General features: G+C 41.2%; 1 protein-coding gene across 2 annotated transcripts in view; it reads left to right on the top strand.

The window, feature by feature from the left end:
• TAFA5 (TAFA chemokine like family member 5) overlaps positions 1-17,690 on the top strand; it is a 360,511-nt gene that overhangs the window by 110,613 nt on the left and 232,208 nt on the right. The window contains exon 1 of one of the 2 annotated variants that reach the window (XM_063134112.1): positions 7,638-8,034. The exons of the other annotated variant lie outside the window; for it this stretch is intronic. Coding sequence (XP_062990182.1) covers positions 7,944-8,034 — 91 coding nt within the window. The 5' untranslated portion in view covers positions 7,638-7,943. Of the gene's footprint in view, positions 1-7,637; positions 8,035-17,690 lie in introns of those variants that run through there. 2 annotated transcript variants of the gene reach the window in all.

The following is a 17,690-nucleotide window of genomic DNA, read 5'->3' as shown; positions in this document are numbered from 1 at the left end:
GTGTTCTCTTCGTTTTGTGTCTTCTAGTCTGTCAAGAACATTAGATCACTGCATGGTTGCAATTATGTTACCTACTGCAGAATCCAAAGACATCAGTTTGTGTTAGTACAAACATTTTCCCCCCTACTACAATTCCTTATGAGCAACTGCGGGGACTTCCCCTATTTTCCATGAACCAAAGTCCCGTGCCATACAATATTTTTTGGGCCCTTTAATTTTATTCCTTTATTATTAAGATAGAATACTTTCTAGGTCACAATCCAACACTCAATATTTGGAGAGTCATACATTGAATGGTTGTAATTTGTTCAGTGACTATGCAAACTGATGTTCTTAGTTGACCTAGATCCGCACTAATGGTGCACTGAAGACCTGAGAAAGGATCATGTCTACCACATTCACAAGCACAAGGGAATTTATGAAGGAAAAGCTTTATAACAAGGATAAAAAGGTTGTATCGGCAATAGTTCACACAAGTGAAGAATGGTGTATCCATCTGCATAATGTTGCCTTTATCATATGTGTGCCTGCTCTGTCCTTTCTACCAGTAGGCACTGTTGTCAAAATAAGAGAAAGACACATCTACAACTTCAGTGTTCTTTATGCATAACTTTCTCCAGGGACTCCACTCTTCAGTTACTGTGATTTTGGGGCGACCAAGGCAGGCAGTGATTAATGACTAATGCGCTCTTGCAATTATTACTCAACTCTGGTCTATTTAACGAGATATCAGTGTGCTAGACAGATATATCTAGATCAACAAGGAAGTGATATTGGAAAATGTGTACACTGCAAATGTATACTTCTTGCTAGTAATATAGATCATACATTACATTTATATGATTATTAATGAGTTAATATTTTGCTGTAAAAAATAATGGAACTTTAAATCATGGAAGCGATACTGGCTGGGCAAATATGCCATTAGTTTATTGCATAAAAGAATCCTACTGAGATGCAGCTGCATCTTTTTGATTCTTAAATATAATGAATGCACATATGTAGACAAAAAGTATAGCTTCAGGAAAGACCAGATGGAGCACAGTAGACCAAGAGCCAAAAGGATACATGACCAAATCCCCTGCAGACATAGGGAAAGTACCAAAGGAATGGTTTCTGATCATAAATACAGTTTTACGTACTGAAAATAATATCTATATTTTAAATTGGAACTAGAAACACTGGTGTAATGATTCTGATGCTAATTAACAATGCTAAATGGGGTTGGGATGGAGAAAGCAATGAATCTATCACCTCATCCCACTCCACCCATGATGGAAGGTGGGGGGAGCTATTTTGCAGGGATTTTATTTTAACTCCCATCCATATTCCAGCCCATCTCAGGGGAATGGAATGAGTTTGAATCCAAGCAGGCTATGACCCACCCCACCCTCAGAATGCCCTATTTGGAGTCCTTAGGCTTGGTCATCACCACTGGGAACAATGCCAGAATTAGCTTTCTGTGAATGGAACTGGGCCACTGAGCCAGATGAAGTTCTTCTTGTTGGCAGAGCTCCTGTTGGGAGTGCATCTCTACTTCCTCCTAACACCCCCCCCCCAAGCTGCTGGATTTAAGGGTCAGGACTGCTGTTTATCTTGTGCACATTTAAATACTCCCACTTTCCCATATCTGGGTATGTGACCATATTCATGGTATGCTTCCTTTGGCCAAGGAATTCTTTTCTTCAGGATCCATCATAATCGCTGCTGTGCCAAATAATGGGTTTATGATTGATCATAATGATTTTTATGGTATTAATAAAGGAATTAATCGTGTATAATTTTAACGGGTTGTTTTTTTAAAATGACAGTAACAAGAAAGATGCTAGAATTCAACAGTAATAAATAAAGATCTAGATTTGACAGTAATAAATATTGAATGTTCAGGGATCAAAAATAAGTTTATACCAACTAAAGGCCAAATCCTACATATATTTAGACAGAAAAAGGTCATAGGAGTTGTAGGACTTTTTCTGTCTGAACATGTGTAGAATTGCACCCTTACTACCAATCTCTTAGTTGGAAGAGATTGAGTCCAGATGTAGGGATCTCAAGATGTAGGGATGTCCTGGAGGAGAAGGCTAGTATCAATGGCTACTAGTCCTAATAGCTATATGCCTATGTATACCAGTTGCTGGGGAGGGTGCTGTTGTGCTCATGTCCTGCTGGTGCATTTCCTGTGGGCAGCTAGTTGGTTACTGTGTGAACAAAATGCTCAAGTAGATAAACCCTTGATCTGATGTATGTGACACATCCTTCAGTGCTCTTTAAAAAAAAAAAACCTTTCAGTGCTTCAATCATTGTCTGTTTAAGAAGCAGTCTCTGATAGCCAAACTTAGGCCGTAGCTAGAGCTAAAGTTTATCCCAGGATTGTCTAAGTGCCACACAGGGCATCCAGTGCTCAGGCAGGGATGAACCTGGGGTGATCCTGGGATAAACCTTAGGTCTAGCTACAGCCTGAGTCTCATTTTTTGCAACTTGTCCATTTTTTGAAAGGGTGGGTTCCTCAGGAAGGAGGGAACAACATTATGTCCACATGTTTCATATATTTGGAAAGCTGTCACTGTAACTGTCCTTCATCTAAGAGTATTTCTAGTGCACTATTTTTATATTACACATTACAGATTTTTATCATTTTTTTAGTTACAGTTTTTGTCATTTTCCCTCAATCTGAAGTAGATCCTAGAAAAATAGCCATAATTATATGATTAACTTCATATCTGGAATAACATGTATATTAGAATACATAGTCATCTGTTGTAATTGCATCCTGGTGGGAATCTACACTGGTGTTATTATAACGTTTTGAATGGGTTACTGTGACGCATAGCGTCACATGACCTGGGTCTCCAACGTGTAAATGAGTCGTACTTACAGTTTCTGTTTCTTAGTTCCAGCGTGGCTGCAGATTCATGTGCCTCCTTATACCGGTAATTCTCCTGTCCCTTTCTCAGAGCTGCTGGGTTTGCTCCACCCACTTCCTGTTCTCCTTCCTTCGCCCCGTTTGCTATCTTATCTGCTACAGCAGATAAATCACACAAGCCTTATACTGTGCAATCAACTGACAATTGTATGCAAAGGACTCAGAAGTTTTCCACCTTAGAATCTGCCTTTATTGTGAAGTACTCCCATGCATCCTCCCTTAAAATTTGAATCAAATTGGGTCATCGGTTGATTTTTTTAATGATTTTTTCAAAAACATTTCCCCCCTCTTTGCAAAGGAGCTGTAGCTCCCTGCAGGAAAATTAACAAGGGTCCAAAGTCCAAAACTCATGACCAGCGGGGCTTAAATGCAGCTGCTGCTAAAACGTTTCAATTTGGTCTCCCATCCAAATCCTGACCAGACCCAACCCTGCTTAGCTTCAGCAAAGTGCCTAGCTCCTGTGTGTTCAGGCAATTCCCTGGGACTTGGGTTAAGATGTTTTGGGAGGGAGGCAGTTTGTATGTGCTTATGACTTGCCCTTCTCTGCTGGCTAGGAATGAGGCAGGCAGTGGGCGGAGCAAACCCAGCAACGAAAGGATTGAACCACGTGCCCTGCAGTAACGTTACAGCTACAGAGAACCGATACAGAGAACCAAGTTAGAAAGGGACACTAGCAACGTTATAAGACTAGTGTAGAACTGGCCCTGTTGTATATACAATTCCAGCTTTTCCATCCCATTGCAGTGTAACTGGAATGTTTTTTTACTTGAATTATTATATTTTCTATTTGATGTTTGTTACATTACAAGACCCAAGTATTTATTTTAAAATTTATTTATTTATTACATTTATATACTGCCCCATAGCCGAAGCTCTCTGGGCGGGATATATTAAAAGACTTTCCACTGTTTTGTAGGGCAAAATGAAACATATATATATATTTAATCAAAAACTGATTGGCTATAGACCAGAGATCCAAAAACATAATATTATGCTGTAATCTACCCTGACTTCCTTCCCCTTGACAGAACAGTTGATTCTTGAAATAATATATTTTCCTTTATTCCTTAGGTCAGTTATTGCATCCTATGGCTGTCTCTTCACAATGGGAAAAATATGGTAGGCTAGCTTGATTTTACACTTCAGTAATCATTGGAGATGCTGGAAAAGTTAATTTTGTTGGCTGTTAGAGGAATTGCTTGGGATAAAAACAAACTACAGTTGAATCATTCTGATTAGCACAAACTAAAACTAGAAGTTTGTTTCATTATCCCTAGAATTATTCAAATTAAAAAGGCAGGAAGATGGCCTGCATCTAATTACACTACAAGAAAATCACTTTTATATCTGTGGTTCCCCTCCAAAAGAACCAGAAATTGTATTTTGGTAAAAATGTTGGATTCTGTTAGAAATCCCTAGCTTCTTTCACAGAATCACAACCAGTGGCTTTTAAACCAGTTTAAATATGTAATGAGTAGATGCCCTGACTCCTAAGTATAATAAATATTCAGCTTTACAGTCAGATCCAGTGTGTTTATGCAAAAGAAAGCTCCATTCTGTTCAACTTCCAAAGAAGTGTGGATAGGTTTACAGTCTTACAGTGAAATCCTGTGTACAGCTCCTCTGTTCCCATCAGCCCCAGCTAACGTAGCCAATGGAGAAGCATCATGGGAACTGACATGCAAAACGTCTGGAGGACACGAGGGTGTAGAAGGCTGGTGCATAGGATTGCAGTTTTAGTATTGTACCTCAAAGGGCTCTTCTTATGCATAAGTAGTGGTCACTTTGGGTGTGAGATGTGCTTGAAAAATCAAGACAAGGTCATCCTTAACTGTTGCTCTCTCTGTGGTCTAAAATCACACAAGCTAATACAGTATCAAATTAACTTGTACGCCGCATGTTTCTACAATAGTGAACAAACACACATTTAAAATCATTCTACACTCTAATTTTAGCAACAAAATACAGCTCACTTTTTCTTTGCACCAAACCATTCTGCAAACAGCAGTAACATCTTAAACATATCCAGACTGTCCAAAATGTATTTTGCTCTTGATACCTTGTACCTTTCTGTACTGTTTGTAAAACTTTCGTAGCGAGAGTAGCAGTGGATAAACATCAACTCCGTTTGGAAATGGAGTACATAAAAGTGTTGCTTGGCACCCACTGTTATGTGCATGCGTCCTGAGAACAGAACACAATGGTTTTCACAATCTTTGCTTAGGCAATGAAATTGATGAAAAATGGTTAGGTAAGTCCCATTAATTTCAATGAAGTAAGCCCTATTGATTTCAGTGACACTTACTGCCAGGTAGAAAGCTTGCAGTGTAAGAAATTATGATAAGGAGATGCAATGCCAATAGGAACACTCCAGGGAGCTGCTGAGATGTCGATAGGTAGTTATGAGAAGCAGGTGGCATGCCCGGAGAGGGAAACCACCAGTAAGCTACAGATGGCACCATGACATTACTAGCAGAAATGAAATGTAATGAAAGTGTGGGCTGTAGGGAAATGAACCAAAGGGAGTGTTAAATAGCAAACGGCAAGATGTGCTTTGTGCGTCAGATTTCTCCTGGAGTTCCTCATTCCTTTTGACCCATGTGGTTGTTTCCGGACATGTCGCCCCCCCCCCCCCAGCACCACTTACGCACCACAGTTCCCATCGTCCACACTTGACGTGTTGCTGTTCCCTCGGATCCTGAAAACCCTAACCCCACCCTCTCGCATGGAACTTGCTCGGTGCCTTCTTAGAATCATAGAATAGCAGAGTTGAAAGGGCCTACAAGGCCATCGAGTCCAACCCCCTGCTCAATGCAGGAATCCACCCTAAAGCATCCCCGACAGATGCTTGCACATCGCGACAACCGATCGGCATCCTAGCGACCCGCTTGGCATTCTGCAGGGTGGCTGAACAGAAGCCTTCAATCTGTCACTCATGTGACAGCAAAACCCGTATTTAAAGGAGGCATGGGGAAAGGTGGTTCTGGGACCCACCTTCGCCCCCTTTCCTCCGCTTGGTCCCATTGTTCCGTCGCCTGTTGCTTTGGGCTGCTCCCTGCGTGCTGCCTTCGCCCCTTTCCCCCCCTTCCAGCGTGGCTCCAGCGGCCGAGTGCGTTCCAGCTCAGCAGCCCTGCCTGCCTTTCCCCTCTGCTTGTTTACCCAGAGAGAGTCTGAGCAGAAGCGGCGATGCCGAAGGGGTTTTGCCTGCGCCCAGCGCGCAGGCTCGCCTCTCGGGCATGCTCATTGACGCCGAGGGAGCCCAGTCTGCTGGGGACCACGATCCTGGGAAAGTTGCTCGATGGCGCTACCAGGAGTCTTTAAATAAGAGGCTGGGCTTGAGCGCGCGGAGGCGCGACTTTCGCCACTGGCTGCGGGCAGAAGGGCACCCTTGGAGCCGCCAGCCAGCCAGCCAGCCAGCCTCTGCGCTGCCAAGGAAGAGAAGCGGCCAGTGCCCCAGGGAAGGAGACCGGAGCTCCGGAGCGCGTCCTCCAGCCAGAGGCTACTTGTTTCTGGCGCCTTAGAAGATTAGGCGCTTCCGAGTCTGAGCTGCGGCGGGCAGTGAGGGGCTACCTTGGTTAGGCTGCAGTCATCCACACATTCGGTGGAAGAAGATTATAGACCCCCCCCCCAACCACACACACACACACACACACACACACGAAGAGAAGGAAAGAGCTCCGGGGGAAGCCGAGCCCGCAGTTCCCGCCCTCGCAGCGCCCATCGAGCAACGCCTCGCAAATCACTCGCTGGCTGGAGCCAAAGAACCCCCAGAAAGCTGCTTTTCTCCGGCAAGGACCGCGCTGCGCCCAGTCGCCTGTATCCGCCCGCTCCCTCCCCGCGAGCCTCAGCCTGCGCCGCGTCGAATGCGTGCATTGGCGTGGCGGGCAGCGACTGCCATGGAGGCATCAACCTGTGGGCTGGAGTCTCTCTCCTGATCGCGGAGCAACGGCGGCAGGCGGCGGCAGACGCGGGGCCACCTGCCCCTTCGCCAAAATACTCTTTGCGGTTGCGAGGGGTGGGGGACGGGGAGGGAGAGGCAGGGAAGGAGAGCAACCCAGGCGCGGTACGGCCAGGTTGGTCGGCTGAAAGGTGGCAGCGAGCCGGGGGAAGAGGACGAGGAAGGAAGCAAGCAAGCGAGGAAGCAAGCGAGGAACTCCCCACATCCTTCCCGGCTTCGTGAAGCGGCGCGCGCGCGCGATGCCCCACCGCCACCATGGCCAGCTGGCACCTGCCTTGCCCTGGCATGAAAGGATTAATTGAATTGCTTTGAACCGGGGAGGGGAATCGCCAGCTTCCCGAAACCCAGCGGGGGAAGCCAAACGCGGTCGTCGAAGGCGAAGTTGTAGCAGAAAGCGAGCTTCCTCCCCTCCTCCGAGCCCCCCTCCCTGCAGCCCACTTTCCCCTCTTCTTATTGCTGGGTCGTGCCAACCCAACCCCGCTGAGAAAGAAGAGCAGAGGCGGCGGCGGCGGCGGCAGCCCTGTGCCGACAGGGGTATCAGGTCCCCCCGGGCAGCGCTGTGACGACCGGCTTGTCTCCCGCATTCCTCTCACTGCTGAACTGAAGCAGTCACTGAGGAGGAGGAGAAGCAGCAGCAGCAGCAGCAAAAAAACAACCTCATCGGAGCAGTGGGAGCGATTGCGCAATTCTGCCCAGATTGCCTCCCCTCCCCTCCCCTCCCTCCTCTCCCCCCCCCCTCCCCCAGTGCTGCTCAACTCCCGAGGAAACAGAAAGCTGATTCATGGAGCCCAGACCCAGTTTCCTCTGTGCTTCTCTCCTTTGAAGATCATGATGCTGCTGCTAGAGACTTTGTGTTAACCCCTTTTCTCCCCCTCCCACAATCTCAGAGGGGGGAAGGAAAAAGAAGAAGAAGAAGAAGAAGAAGAGCTGTCTTCCTTTTCTAGCCTTTTCCTTTATTTTGGAAGTGTGGTTACTGGCTGGCTCAAACCCGGAAAACATTGATGCATCGCTCTGGAAATTCATTGTGTGACTTTGTTGGTATTTGCTGAGTTTCAACCCGAGATGCAGCTCTTGAAAGCTTTATGGGCATTAGCAGGAGCAGCTATCTGCTGTTTTCTTATATTTGTCATCCATTCCCAGTTTCTTAAAGAAGGTAATTATATCTGCATGCCTACATACACTGGTTCTCCTTCTTCTTCTTCCATATGCTAAAGCCTGTGGTTTGTATATCCTAATTATATTTTATTATTTCCAGGAGGTTCTAGTTCCACAGATTTCTCTCCACATTAATATATTACAAAAGCAGATTTTTGTTTTTTACTTCATTTTGTTTATAAGGTAGTCACAAGAAGGGTTATATTCATGCCGAGTTCATTCCATGGTTTATGAAGGTAATGTTGGAATTCTGTAGCCTTAGTTTATACATTTATTAGCTGTAAACAGTTGTTTTTCTTCTTGGTGGATGACAAACTTTGCTGCTATTTAGAACACATAAAAATACTAGCCTCTGTTAACTGTTTTAATACACTACAAAAACACAATAAGTAAAATATGTATCTTATTTTTTTATATATCACCTCAGTAGTCAATTTTTTAAAGCAGATTCAGTACATTTTCAATAGATGGCACTAAAGTTCTATGCTCAGGGCAAAGAAGTACAGCAGAGCTTAGGAAGAAGACTCATTCTTCATTCTTTCTCTTGTAAAACTGGAAGAGGCCTTTCTGCTTAATTTTAGGATTTCTCCATTGAGTGTTGAAATGAAAATTGTATTAAAAAAACCCCAAACAAAACAAAAAAACTAAATAAAATATAAAGCTTATTCCTTGTAGAGGAGAAAGAGAAGACCACAATACACTCCATGTTTGAAAATATTATTATTCTTATTTATTTATTTTTAAAAAGAACCTTTTTGGTCCCCCCCCCATTTTATTTAGATTATCTTCCTTTAGTTCTTATAGTGTTTTTTTTTAACTTTTCAAGCTGTGATGCATGTGGAAACAGTTGGACACAACAGTGGGATAAAATGAAGCTGCTAATTTTTTTTTAAAGCAAAGGTTTAAGAAGTGACACTTTTACAACCAACCAATTAAAATGTATTCAGATATATCTGCACCAATCTTTATGAACTGTAAAAACAGTAGGATGTTGACTTCAGGAGATGGAGAATAACTTTTAGTTCATTGGGCAAAATGTTTCTCCCCAAGTGACCGCTATAATGTCTCTGGCTTGGGTAATTTTACACATGCCAGTCATTGGGTTACTTAAAAGAAAGAAGTAGTTACATAACTGTGAGATAATAAAATGTTTTTAGTGTAATAACCTTTAGATTTAAGCATTTCATTCTATTATATTTTCCCCATTAGTGTAGTAGCTACTGCCTCCCAGAAACTCATTAATTTTAATTAATAATAATAGTAATAACAACAACAACACAGTAGTACAAGAAGCAATTTTCTTACCTCTTTATTTTAGAGGACTTTTTGAAAAAAAGTGGATGAAATATGGGGTTAAAATATAATACACTATGTATTTTTAAAAGATATGTTCCTTTTTGTAATATTTGTGAAATTTACAGATTTCCCTAATGAATTGTGGAGAAAATCCTTTAAAACAATGTAAGGACAAGCAACTTGACTTTACAAGAGGAGAAATTAAATCTCAGCAGTATCAGTATTTGAGAACAAGAGAGTAATATCTACCATACAAATTCCTGTTTATGCATTATTTATGTATGAATGTGGTTACTCTTACTGTAAATTCGTTGAGTGAATTTGTTCTAAGCTGCTTGTATAGTTTAACAATTTGAATCTTAGTTCACTTTGAGGGGGGAGGGGTAATCTTAGTATTTTGACAGATTTTTTTAAAGGCCGTCATTTATAGTCATGTTGTACTGTAGCTTCTTGAATACCATTGTAAAATTAAATTGGTTTAGAAATAATTCCATGTTGTCTAATTCCCAAAGTGATTTGTAACACATTTTTATTAGCTGAATCTGGTTTTATGTTTCAGCATAGTGGTTTTCATGTCTTATTCTAAATCATATTTTTATAAAACATGCCTATGGTGCATTCAATTTTGTATATTGGGAAATTCAGTTGCATCTTTTCTTTAGTCCCGTGCAAAAAGAAATGTCTCTCTCAATGTCTGTACAAGAAATGGGGAGAATTAATATCCAGATATTCCACAACTCCAGTTTCTGATACACTGAACATAAATCAATGACATAAATGTGACAGATTACTTGTTTCTTATTGTCATGAAATGTTTGGGCCTGTATGGTGCTATCATTGGGATGTTTAGATTTGGGATTTGTTTTTGTTTTGTTTTTCAAAATTCTATGTTGTTTCAATACACAGCTGAAGCTGGGAAATGCTTGTGTCATTCTTGACAGCCTCGTTGTGTAGCTTCCATTTGTGTAGCATTCCTAAATAAAATTCCAGAGCCCTTTATTTTATCATATTTTTTTACTCATATCAGTTAGATGGCCCCATAATATCAATCCAGTAGTTTACAATTGGTTTAACTCTATTGTCAGAACTATCTTAAGATTTAATTTCCAGAACTGTCTAAGATATGCTCTTCAGTTCAAATAGCACCTGCTTCAGCACTCTTTAGCAAAGGACCTCTAAAGAATATGACGTTTGAAGAATGCTGTAGTGTATGGGTAAGTCCTTAGACACTTACTCTGAAGCACTCTCAGTCATATTGAGCAGTTTCAAGGCCTTTGCTTAAATGCAGATGGTCTTGCATGTAGAAACATATTTTAATGATCAGTAGATAAACTTGTTAAATATAACTTGATCAGTTTCTTTTTTAAAAAAAAAACCATTTTAAATCAGAACTGCATAAAAAGAATGAGTTGGTGGATCCAGACTTAGTAATGCTTGTAGTACAGTACTGGAATTACAACTAACTTGTCCCATTGATTTCAATGGAACTACTCTAAGCATGTCTAAGTATGGATCCAACTAATATATTAATACATTTTGATCTTTCTTTGCTCTCAGACAATAGAGTAGATAAGAGTTTGACTTACTTATAACAAATATCTAGTAAAGTTACTCAATACTTTCCTGGAAAATTACCCCAATAACTATGAAGATATGTTGTGGCTTACTCAGTTTAATTTTGCATGTGGTAAACTTCTTGTGTTGGCTCTTGGTGTGAAATAGTCCAGTTATATTGAGCATAACTATTTTGTTGTTATGGCAGTGGGCTACTCTTCGCAGAAGTACAGAATCAGTTCCCATTACCAATAGTACTACGTTACAGTACAACTCATAAGTGGTAACAAAACAGGCAACACTTGTTCTGAGATGAGTGGGAAAGAGAGGTTTAAAAGCCTGTTTCCCTGAGTGTGTGTGTGTGTGGAATTTGCTCAAGAAGTGAAGAATGGCTGACACAGGGTGCCATTTTTCCACACTTAGGCTTTTTTTTTTTTTTTTGTGGAAATACAAGTCGTCCTGTGGCTAATCCATTCCCTTATGTCCAATCTGTCTTTCAATGTTTCAAAAAAGATGAATAGAGCTGTGAACTAAGAAAAGGCTATTGTGATATATAATTGCAGTCCCATGCCTGCCTGATTTTCATAGAAAGCACTTTAACATATTCTGTTTGGTCTCTGTCAGTTTGAAGAGGTGTTAAAATTAAAACACTTAGCAATTGCTATAGAAGCATAAAGGTAGACATGGTATATTGACTAGCTCTTCCTAATGCAAAATGTTTCATCACCTTTTCAACATTATCTTTAACAGAAAGCAGAGCTATATACATATAATAGGGAGGTGAAGTATATTTTGTCTTACAATCCTCCCCCTGGTAAAACAGCACATCAAATAAGCCCCATAGCAACTATTCAATAGGATGATGTCAATGATGATGAAAGGGCAGAAGATACATCTTGAATAGGCAACTGTGTATGCAAGGACTTTAAAGTAGCTTAATTAGAGAAAAAACTACACAAGCTATGTACGAAGCACAGTATCTAGCCCACTCATTTCTTTATCTTAAGAAATGTTGTATAGTTTAGGAATGCCTGATTTTTTAATTACGACATTGAGTTTGTTTTGCATCCTTCTGTATGCTTTTACAGAAATGTGAAGGAGAAGTTTGTTTTTATCAGTAGAATTTTGAATGCTGTGTTGGATTAAAGAAAGTAAAGGAAACACTTACTTTGTTAAATGGAACATATCCAAATGCAAAGGAAACTAAGACTTACAGCTAACTCTTGTGTTGGCCTGCAGGCTTAAGAATGAAAGTAGGGGTTGTGTATTTTGGTTTATTATCTTTATCATTTGATATAGGTGGTGGCATTGTACATGCAGCCCAGTTCTGAATATTTTAAACATTCTGGCCAATTTGCCTCCTTCCTTGACATCTAGTTCTCTTTAATTTTCTTTTATTCATCATGTGTTTTGATGCACTATGGCCCTATGAAGCTGACCTACGTCTTTATTTTAAAATGTGCTGTACTACTTTGTATGGATAGGGCATAATAATAGCGTATTCATTAAAAATGTTGCAAAACGTGGCATTGCCAAAATTGCAGTGATAGTACATTACCATTGGAAGCAATTGTTGCTGGTTCAATGAGGATCAAGGATTTGCGTGCAATATCAGTTTAGATAAGGGACTTATTAACAGTAGAAAAGTTTGAACTTGTTTGGATAGTTTGCTTCTGCTTTGTGATCGAGTATCATTCAGCAAATGCTTGAGGGTATTTTAACACTCTGTATTTAGGCCACTGTAAGTTCCATATTGTAGTGGTGGATGGTTTTCTCTGTCAGGTATTTGGTTTTATGAAGAATCTCATAGGGCAGTAATGGTTTGGATCCTACAAAATAGTACTGTGTTGCAGAATTGGCACTCCCAGCTCTAGAGAAAGGAGCAAGTAGCCAGCCTTAATGCTGGGCTGCTGTACCTTTGATTGTTCACTGCTGCAGCATAAGGTCTTCAGGGATACTTGCACTTCATTGAAATGGCAGGAAAAAGAGGTTGGGGGCTCCCAGTTACTGGACAGCCCTTTGCTTGTTAAACCAAGCTTAGCAAAACTCCTGGTCCTTGCTCCTGGGGCTAACACATCCTAAAATGGTGTAAAGCAGATGTACAGGGGTTATTTTGCCCTTGAAGGTCATGTCAGGTGTGGAGCTGGACATGTGTGTGCATATGTGACACACATACACACTTACCCCATGTACACTCCCCCATACACTTAACTTCATCCAATCCCATCTATTTTTCTCATATTTATTTTTTAGTAAATAACATTCTTCCCCATCCACTATTTTTACTTTCCCTGAGGAAAAAAGAGCTGTAGGAGGAAGCAGCAATTCTTCTAGGAGAGAACCTGGGAGATGCTCTAAAAGGGCTCTGTGGGTACTGCCATAGAAAGCCTGATCCTAAAACATCCCTAGAAGCAGGATGACACTCGTAAATGAAGCTTTGCAGTGGCGCTTAATCCTCTTCTGTTCCTTGGCAGCAGTGGCAGCAGCAGATGCTGGAGGTGTTGGGTGGCTGCCAGAAAGGGCTTGGGGGACCACCTATGTGCAGTGCTTTTTGCACCACTGGTGTAACGTATTCAGCTCCTCAGCTAATCTTATATATTTCAGTTGGCCTATTCTAGATTTAGTGTTTTTAAATTGCAATATAAAGTACATAATGTGTGTGAGTGTGTGTGTATTTCCCCCATAATCTCCGGAAATGTAACTGATGTCTACATGAAGTTGGAACATCATGATCATTATGATCAGCAAGTTATAATTCCACCTTTTCTCCAAGAAATTCAAGATGGTGAACATTGTTTTCTATCTACCCATTTTATCCTCACAGCAACCCTGTAAGGTAGGTTAGGCTCACAGATAGTGTCTGCCCAAGCTTACCCAGTGAGCTTCATGGCTGAGTGAAAATTTCAGTACTTCATTCTGAGTTTGATGTTCAAACTGCTACACCACAGATTGGGGCTTATAGAGACAACTTGGAGAAGATGATATGTGAAGACTCCCAACCAAGTATGAGTTACATGAGCCTTCAAAATCTCTTTAAGGCTTCACTTCTTTCTGCTCCAAGGCTTAAGTTGTCCTGTGGTTTAGGTTGGATTGAAGAACTTCATTAACAGAATAAATACGATAAAATACAGTCTTTATAGATACCATTAATGCATTCATTTATGAAGAGTCCAATTATTATGACTCTTGCATTTGTTTCTCAAAACCTGGAATATTTTGCTTTCTGGAAAGGGTTGGCATTTGCCTCTGTTACCATTACTTGTTTTTAATTACTCTTCAGGGTGACTGCTATAGCATTCTGTAATTAAACAATACAAAAACTAAGCAATTGGCACCATTTCACTATGAAGGAATACAGTATTTTATACAGTGCTAATCCTGAATAATTCTGCTCCATCACTCAATTTAGTATTTGTATTGCCAGCTTCTTTCCTGATTGTGAACTGATCTGTACTGTCACACTTCACTGCCTAATATCACAATCCTTTGCATGTTTACTTGGCACTAAGTCCCACAATGTTTAGTGGGGCTTACTTTCAAGTAGGTCTGCACAGGATTGCAGCCTAAACCATTTTCCCTTTCTGTGTTCTTAAAGGGAATAGTGTTCTAGTTCTCACTAAAGTTGTGAACTGCTGAGAGATTATATCACATTCAGCAGTATATAAATGTTACAAATGTATAAAGTGTGTGGTTTGGGAGTGTGGATCTTTTTGTAGCCCAAATGGGTCTTTCCAAGGATTACCTGCTGATTACCAAGGAGAAGGTAATCCGCAGGCTTGGAGAACCACTAAGGTGAACAGAAATAAAAACTAAACAACAAAAAAGTTAGGGGGGACTTTAAAATGGGGGGGACCCCCTACACCCATAATGTAATGGAGTATCCTGAAAGAAGGCATGGCTGGCTAGTTTGAACACTGAAACAGGATCACCACTTTGCAAATTTTGTTGCAGTTCCCACTTTTACATATCCAGTTTTTGTTTCGTCTCCCTCGATCTTATCCTCTAATGAAGTTTCATATTCTGTGCCATGCTGAGATCCAGTATCATGTGCCTGCATTTGATACTGCAGCTGCTGGGTTGGAGTGCAGCATGAGATAACTACCATATCATTCTTGTTAATTGGGAAATGAGAGGGAGTAGACATAATTTACTTGCGGGTAGTTTGTGGTGTGATGATGGATGTGTGCACTCCGCATGGCAATGATGTTGACGTCAGGCCACACTAAGTTCTGATTATGCCGTGGGCTTGCTTATCCAAATCTTTCATCACCAGATAGTGTCCAGGTGTGTATATAAAGCTTCCTGATCCCATTCAGTCCTATAACATTTGTTGGAATCTGGCAGTACCCTTTTCTTGCCAATTCAGACTGCTGCACTGCAGACTACTCCCAGTGGACACGATATCCTGATATGAGGACCACTGAATACTCTAAAGTGATAGTGGTAGGTGCTCATAGGAACATAGGAAGCTGCTTTATGCCAAGTCAGACCACTGATCCATGTAGCCCAGTATTGTCAGTTCTGACTGGCAGTGGCTCTCCAGGGCTTCAGGCGGGATTCCTTCCTAGCTCCACCTGGAGATGCCGGTGATTGAACCTGGGGTCTTCTGCATGTAAAGAATGTGCTCAATCACACTCAGTCGTACAGTCCTTCCCATACACTTTATTGCTTGTTTACCTGGCGTTGGATTAATGCAAGCATGCTCGTCTGCCCTGGCCCCTGCTCTTGTCCTGGGGTGAAAGACTCTCCATTTTTGCTCCTTTGTATACACTAGGAAGGACAGAATGAGAGAGAAGGACATTCTCTCTCAGCCCAGAATGTCATGGGAAGATTTTGAGGATTAAAGAAAAATAGTGGACAATATTATAGCATAAAACAGGTGCTTTATGCCTTTTGCAATCCAGAGAGACACAAAATTTTCAGAAAAAAGGTGTGTTCTTGTCTTGTCAAATACTTAGGGGAATAAATTTTTAATCAAGCAGAATGGTTTTTGCTAAATCTTCTCAGAAAGCATCAATGCTTTCTGAGAATAAATAAATAAATAAATAAATAAATGTTCAGATATTGTGAGGAAAACAACAACAACAATTCCCCAGGCTGGACTGAAGCATGAGAGAGTTGAAGAAAAGGTTTAGTATCACATGATTATTCTTGGATATTGAAAGAAATAAACTAGATAAAAAGTAAAGAAAACCCAGCAATGTTGTCTGCTGTGTAGTTTATTAATTTCCATGCAGGAAGTGTTGTTATAGTAACCACCAAATATAACTCTATGCTAGAATAATAGGATAGTGTAATACCTGAAGCTGTAGGAGCTGTGCAGGAGAACGTATGGAATCTTGGGATGCATGAGATGAAACTGGACCAAAAGGGCCATTTAGTTCAGCCTATGCACACACTGCCACCAGCACACTTCTGGCCCAGTTTAGCCCTTACATTGAAACCACCGTGTGCTTTAAGCAGAAAACTGTTATACACTACGTTGGGTGGGCTTCATTCTTACATGGCTTACTTTGAACCATATTTTCCATGGTTGGCCAATGTATGCTGAATTGTGATCTCCAAACAATTAAGGCCTAGCTAATCTATGTAGATTATTAAAAGTTCTATGTCTTTTTACTTACCTGAATGAAAGCAGGCAGATGGGATTTCCACAGAGGTTTCGGGGATATAATATAATTATGAGAAGCTTCTTTATTTTGTACCACTCAAAAGTGAAACTGTTTCTCAAAACTTCGAGGGATCTAATTTTATTTGCTAAGAGATTCTGAGTATGTATTCTTGTTTCTGAACTCTTACTGGTTCAGATCAAGATGCTGAGAGACATTCTGGCTACACAATAGCACTATTCTGCAGCCTGTGAGGATTTTTTTTATTATTATTATGTGCATGAGGGTGATTGGCAGAAACTCATTTCAAGCCTTTCTGATATTCATTTTTATTGTTGGCTTATTGATGACAATAACAATAACTGTCCATCCTTAAAGCATGAACATCAAGCCTTAATCCAATATTTCCTTACCTTTTTCAATAGGGGCTGGGGGATGGGGATTGAATCTCTGCAGGGAACGCTCCTATTCTTGCAATTCTTGTAAAAGACCTTTTTACCTCAAGGGTCCCCTGTGGGCCTCCCAGCAGATTTATCAGGTGGAACTTGTACACTTCTGCCACTAGTTTATTCTCTTTGCAAGAAAAGGCAAGGTGTTTTTTTTTTCCTTTCTGTTCCTTTAGCTTTTGAAGGGATGTGAGAGGAAGAATGATTGGAGTTTCGGGAGCAGTTTTTTTGGAGACCATGCAAAAGCCTGCTGATGTTTGAATAGAACAAGGGAAATTTGCCCAATTCTAACTTGCACATCACATCAGGTAGGTATGGGAAATGTCTGTCTCTTTAGATGTTGTTGAACTGCATGTTCCATCATCCCTCACCATGGGTTATGTTGGCTGGGGCTGAGAAGGATTACTGTGCAACAACATCTGGAGAGCCACCCATTTCTCACCCTTGATTTAAGACATGCAAAACAGAAGTGGCAACCAAGTTATATTTATTGTGCAATATATTTGTGGGAGTGTTGCTAATAGAAAATGTTGCCAAAAAATGAAAACGAAACCCAGAGGCCTTTGCTAGACCAGGCTATATCCCGGGGTGATACCCGGGATCGTCCCTGTGCGTCCAGATGACGCACAGAGGATCTCAGGATCAGGCAGGGATCAACCCTCCCTGGCCCCGGGATATAGCCTACCCCTTCAAGCTCACTTTTTCCTGCTGCGAGCGTGTGGCCCGTTTTCGTGGCTTTTCCCGGCTCC

Source organism: Elgaria multicarinata, chromosome 9, assembly GCF_023053635.1.
Source record: "Elgaria multicarinata webbii isolate HBS135686 ecotype San Diego chromosome 9, rElgMul1.1.pri, whole genome shotgun sequence".
In the NCBI taxonomy this organism is placed as follows: domain Eukaryota; kingdom Metazoa; phylum Chordata; class Lepidosauria; order Squamata; family Anguidae; genus Elgaria; species Elgaria multicarinata.
This window is presented reverse-complemented; position numbering and strand designations above follow the sequence as displayed.